This window comes from Centruroides sculpturatus, unplaced genomic scaffold, assembly GCF_000671375.1.
Source record: "Centruroides sculpturatus isolate CEXI.00-Female unplaced genomic scaffold, Cexi_2.0 scaffold3950, whole genome shotgun sequence".
NCBI lineage: Eukaryota > Metazoa > Arthropoda > Arachnida > Scorpiones > Buthidae > Centruroides > Centruroides sculpturatus.
The window spans coordinates 1,223-8,159 of record NW_019388485.1 but is presented as its reverse complement, the minus strand read 5'-3'; the positions used below and the strand labels follow the sequence as shown (position 1 = coordinate 8,159).

At 27.2% G+C, this 6,937-nt stretch overlaps 1 protein-coding gene across 1 annotated transcript; it reads left to right on the top strand.

The window, feature by feature from the left end:
• Positions 1-1,447: 1,447 nt before the first annotated feature.
• On the top strand, positions 1,448-6,239 carry LOC111616961 (protein HIRA-like; the record flags this gene model as incomplete). Its single annotated transcript, XM_023358311.1, has 3 exons — positions 1,448-1,590; positions 3,630-3,725; positions 6,157-6,239. Coding segments are annotated over exons 1-3 (234 nt in total), but the record flags the coding sequence as incomplete, so codon positions are not given.
• Positions 6,240-6,937: the final 698 nt, after the last annotated feature.

Genomic DNA, 6,937 nt, shown 5'->3' with positions numbered 1-6,937 from the left:
ATTAAAAAAGCTCATAGCGAAGGGAAGAAATTATGTCATGTCAATTCTCAAATTGCCCCCCTCCAACCATCAAATTGCCCCCCTGTGGGGCATACGCCCCACTTTGGGAAACACTGCACTAAATAGTAAAATGTTTTTCGGTGAGTTATTTCCATGAGATTGGTAGAGATTCAATATTTTTAGTATTCCACTTAAATTGTTTTTTGTTTATAAATGTAACATAGTTCTGAAAAATTCATTCTAAGAATCTTGGTCTCCAATAAATAAATCTTTTTATCACTTTCACTTTTTTCTCTTTATTTTATTTAAGGCTATTATCAAATGTGTGGATGTCACTACCATTTCCGAAGACATGATACATGCTAATGATGTTGCTTCAGTGAAATTGGTTTAGCTGCATGCTGTAAACATACAACAATGAACATGTGAACATTAAATCTGTGGTACGACTTGAAGTCGCACAACAAGAACATATGACATTACAGGACATTCTACATGCTATACGTTGCGTAATTTTGCCTCAATGAAATTCCTCCTTTAGAACTATAAACTTATTTTTTAAAGAATTAGATATAAAAAATAAAGTTAAGAAAATCTTCATGTTTCTATTCAGTTATTCCTGATAAAACAATCAATCAATATTTCTTCAAAAAAATTATTGATATAAAAAGACTAAGGATGTAGAAAAAAAATTATAGAGTATAAAATATACTTAACAGAAGATTATCAAATGTAATTCAAAATTTATTGATTTGATTTACCACATTAATTTATAATTACAGTAGAGCATCGATTATCCGACCCCCGATTAACCTTCACNACCACACGAAAGTGCCAGTGCTGCCAGCTAAAACACACATCAACAAAGAAAGTATTGGAGTAGCTTAAGATATAGCCAAAGATTGCAGCGCCACAGCACTAGTGAAAATTTAAATTTGACGACTGGAATTCTTTCAGATAAACGATGCTCTACTGTAATATCTTCCTTATGCTTAGTTCACATATTATCTGTTCCTAATTTTTGTTTTTTCTAAATGTATAATAATGTCTGTATGTAAAAGTTATTTGAGTAAAAAAACAATGAAGAATTAGAACAAAAAATAGGCACTGGTAAAGTTTAATACAGGAAAGTTATTTAAAGTCAGTTCAAAATATTAATTACTTAATACAGCAATAAATATCTTAATTAGCTACTTAGTATTCAAATGATTAATTTAATGATTATAAAAATAAAAGTTTTTAAATTCAAGTTCACTTAAAAAAATAAGGCATTAATAATTATGAATATAAATATTTGTATATGTTTATAGTTCTTTGAAAACTGAACTTGAGTAATTATTTGAAATTATTTGAAAACTTGAAATTATTTACAAATTATGATTTGCATGATTGTATTATTAGCAACACAAATTGGGTTACATTCTAATGTAATGCAAGTATGATAAAACTGTTCAAAAGTTTATTTGAAAAGAAAGATATAATTTTCTTTTATTAGGTATGGAAGTGGATCAACTGTTTTTGGTTCTGGTGGAAAAATGGTTAATATTGAACAGTGGCGATGCATCAGTACTTTAAGAGGTCACAGTGGAGGTAATTTTATTTCAAATTAACATATATTTTTTTTAATTTGCAAATTAATATTTTATGATTTCATTGAAGTATAAATAATTGATTTTCTCTTTTGATATGAGTATATACATAAATCTACAATGTATATTGTTTATTGCAATAATTAATGATGCTTTGTCCATAGTATTATTATAATACTATATAACAGTATAATTAATATACAGCATTAATAATGTAAATAACTAAGATACAGTACAGCATCAATTATCTGAATTAATTGGGGACTGGGGTTTTACGGATACCGATTATGTATGAAAAAATATGTTAACCTATCCCAGGTTGAAATTCGTTCAGATCCTGGCGTGTTCTTAAGTACCCTCTCATGGTTGTGACAGTGCTGCCAGCTACAACATGCAGATCAATAAAAATAATATTGGAGTAGCCCAAGACATAGCCAAAGATTGCAACACCACAGCACTAGCGGAAATTTAAATTTGCCAACTGGAAAGCTTTTGGTTAATTGACATTTCAGTTTATCGACATTCGGATAATCGGTGCTCTACTGTATTTACATTTCTAATGCAAATAAGCATTAAATCATACTTTAAATATTTTAAAGTAATATTTAAAGGCTGTAGAATTAATAAGAACAAATCAGATTGAAATCAGTAGTTTTAAAGCTATAACATTTTACTACTCAAACAATAATTTTTTACAGCACTTTAAATAGTAAATAATATGTACACTACTCAATTATTGACAGATTATTTTAGTATTTTTTTCAGTAATTGCAAAAAAAGAAATTGCATTGTAGGCAGTTGTCTATATTACTCTGTTTTTTATGTTTGCTTTACATAATATTTATCCATTATTTTTGTTATATGCATAGTTGTAAATTTTGAATTTATAATTAAAACAGAAACCCAATTATATGAGGTAATGTGGACTGATGCTTATCGTAGATAACTATAAAAACTCAGATAAAATGGACTGCCACAGCGATTTTGGATAAAAATTACAGATATAAAAAATATTACTTGGCATCAGTTTTAAGTCTCTTGTTATGCTGTAGTGAATTTAATCATATGTAAAATATTTTTTACACCATTTATTATGCAGTTAATACTTCGAATAGTTGTAAGAATAAAAATATCTTATGCAATTAATTTTAATATGGATAGTTTGTCTCACATTGAAGTTAAGTGATAAAAGATAACAGGAACAAATCATTTTATAATACATGTTATTGTTTAAACTTTCTTTAAAAAGTCCTTTATAGCGGTTCCTTCCTTCTTTTCTGCAACGATCCAGTCACCTTGCCTTCATTTTTCATGGGCTGCTTGTTTATGAATACATGTGTGTATACTTTGTGTGTTCAATCTTTGATTTGAACTTTTTATTTGTAAAATAATAATCATGTTTTGTTTCATAGTTTGATACAGATATTAGTAAAAAAATCTGTAAATTTTTAAATCAGACTTATCGAAGTCAGAAAATTAGTTATTTATATAAAACTTATTGAGTATAATTAACATTTATCAAGTGTGAACAATTAAAAACATCATAAAATCCTTGTTAGTTTTGATGATTTTATTATTGTGATATTTTTATAGTTGTTTTATTAGAATTTAAATAGATTGTCTATTGTAAATAAGATATATTCAAATCAAATCTTTAACTACTTAAATAATTAGAACCAGATTACATTCAAACTATTATAAAACTAATTAGTAAATGATTAAATAATTTAATTTGGCCTAAAGATATGCAGTTAGATCACAATGTTACATTAAATTTAATAATTATAAATTAAATTTGAATTAAATTAATTAATTTAGAATATTCTGAAGGAAAAGAACAATCTAGTGTGAGACTTGAATTAAGTAATCATATACATTAATAAATAATTTAAATTATTGTTTTTATTTGACTATTAATAGAAATATAATTAATGAATTAACATTTTGTATTGAAATTCTTCCACAAAGCTTGTGGAAAAATTATTTTGAGATACTAAAAAAATTTTTCATGAAAATTTAATATCGCATATTATTTTATAGATATACTTGACTTAGCATGGTCACCTCATGATGTATGGCTGTCAACATGTAGTGTAGATAATTCTATTGTGATTTGGAATGCTCTTAAATGGCAAGGTAATTAATTTTAGATCTATTTAAATCATTATTATGTATTGGAAGAAGAATTCAAGGTTTCTTTTACCCTTTTTGCCCTGTAGACACTGAGAGAGTCTTTTTTCATACTCATTGTGGGTTTAGACCAGCCCTCAATGGAGCAGCTGGGTGGGGAGGGCTGGGGCCTTACATATCCAGGATGGACCTGTAAAAATTCTTGGGGTTCTCCATCCGCATTTGATCTGGATTGAATGGTTTATGAAATATACGCCATAAAATTTTACATTTCCATGAATAATTGGAGAACAGATAATTCCACAAACCAAGAAATACTAGAAAATAATAACTGACAAGGAAACAGAATAAAGCAGACAAATTTAGTAGTTGAACTATCACTGGAAATAAGTGACTATACAAAAGGAAATAATTCAAAAATTCTTTTTGGATTTTGGAATATTCAAGGCCTCCAAAGAAAACTATACACAGACATATTTTATAGATACTTAGAATCTAATAAAGTTATTGGTCTGTCTGAAACTTGGTTGATCCAGCTAAAAATAGAAGACAAAGCTTTTTTAGAACAAACCTTTCTAGTATTAGAAAGTAAAGATCAAAGAAATACTAAATTCGGCCTGTCCTCTGGAGGTCTCTTATTGTTAATAAATAAAAATCTAGGTAAATTGAGGTCTTGGGTTGCTGATAATAACTACATTCTAGTTGAATTAGAACTTTGCCAATGTTTAAGTGCACTCTGGGATTAACACATATAGGAATTATACTCTTAGAGCTACCACCAAAATCTGATAAAAAGTGAATCTTAGTAGAAATCCAAAATAAGATAATACAGAGAACTAATATCACAGACTTGTGGATAATTGGTGGCGATGCTAATAGTCGAATAGGAGAAATTATGGATACAAAAACCAAAAATAACAATGGAATTATTGATAATAATAGAACGTCCAAAGATAAAGTAAGTAACTTAGGAGGTAGGACATTACTAGAATTTGTACAAGATAATAGTTTATATATATTAAATGGACGACTGTCTGCGGAATATACCTACCTACCTAATTTAGGTAAATCTATAATTGACTATGTAATTTGTTTGGAATTTGTTCTAAATAAGATTAATGATTTTAGTGTTTTGAATAATGACATTTCAGACCACTTTCCTGTGCAACTAGAACTAATTTGTGTTCCACACAAAAACAGGGAAGAACAAATTAAAAAAAATAGCCAAACCTACTGAAGACAGATAAGAAGAAGTTTTAATTTGAAAAAATTCAAAAATGAATTCAACAATCAATTGATAATGTAACAACTCTTATCAACCCAAACAAGTCTGGTTTGATAAGAGTTGTTACTTATATAAAATTAAAAAACAACGTAGCTTACAATATTTTAGAAAAATGAACACTGAGTCAACATTGAAAGAATATATAAGGAACAAAAAAATATATCAAAATCTAATTAAAGCAAAAAAGAAGAAATATTATTCTGAGATGAGTGACCAATTATTAAAGGCCAAAGATACTAAAAAATTTTGGAATATTATTAAACAAGTCAGAAATAAATTACAAACCCCACAGCCCAAATGTTATGTGACGTATAAAAATTGGTTGCTGTACTTTGAAGAATTTTCCATTATCTATAAAAATAAATATAATGTGCATAAAATACAAAGTTTAACTGTTACGATACAATCAATAATAGAAATATTTATTTAATGTAGAAAATTTACATAGGTGTATCAGAAAAATAAGAGAGAAAACGGCTCCAGGTGCCAACTCCATTACCAACTTGATAATCAAAAACTTCTCGATAGAAGGCATTCATCTATTGGCTAACCTATATAATAATTTCTATAACACGGGTACAATACCTGGAGATTGGAATAGAATCATTTTCCAAATGATATTTAAAAAAGGGGAAAGAAGCTGTCCAGCCAACTAGCGTCCCATTGCTCTTTTGTCTGGGTTTCGCAAACTGTTTACAGCAGTACTAACGGAAAAGTTTAATGAGTGGACTGAATAATAAATTACTTAATTATACACAGTTTGCCTTCACAAAAAAACGGAGATAAGGTAAAAGATGATACTATAAATTTTATTGAGAAACTATTGAACTTATTTTAAAATTAACACTAATTTAAAAAAGTCAAAAACTATATAATTTTTATTGATAATTATAAGTAGATTTCAAATATTTAGTAATAATCCCAAATTTATAATTGACTGACTGAAAATTCTGTTATTATATAAAATTAATTATGCAATCCATCTGTTTAATGTATACAAGTTATCTTTAGTAATATAAACCTTATCTTTTAAAATTCCTGCATTATTGACTGATATTCAAAAATTATTTTATTTAAATATTTTTAATCTATATTTTAGATATTTTAAGTTTGATTTTAGTGAAATATTTACATAATTCAAAATACTTTCAGAAATAATAGCCATTCTAAAAGGGCACACTGGTCTTGTTAAAGGTGTATCTTGGGATCCGGTTGGGAAATATATAGCATCACAGGTAAATATAATTTTTTTAAAAATAAATTGTAAAAGTCTAAAATATCAACTGTTAAAGATAACTTGTCATATGATATCTGTTCAGAATCATCCAAAGGATGTACTTTGTCTTCTTTTCCTCCACTTTTTTGGCTAAACTTCTGCATAGGCCTTCACTTTGCTATATGACTATGTTATCAATAATTGAAATATAATATGATTTTAGTGTATATTTTTTATAACAAAATTAATACAGAAATACTGAAATTTTCAATACAGATTGGTAATAATTAATGTTTGTAAATTTATTGTTGTGAGAGAGAAATTTTTATTGATATAAATATAAATATGTCATTTAAAACTGAAATTATTCTTTGCAGAAATGAAAAATGTTAAATGCATTTTAATATTTTTCATTTTTGTGTGAATGGAATAGTTTCAATATGTAGAGGAGAAGGTGGTATTATGGAATCCCAATTATATTTTAGTGAATTGTAAACAAGGTATCATAACTACACCCACATTTTTTGTGCAAAAAGTACTGGTAACTAGTAAACTAAATATTCCTAATTGGATTTTTTGCTAGTGTAATTATAAGTATGGTTTTTGAAGGCTTTTGTACAAAAAGTCCGAAAGTAGGCTTAGAGAAAATCGGGTGGTAATATGGAACCTTACTGTATATTTTCAAAAAAATGCTTTAATGTAGCCAAAAACAAATAG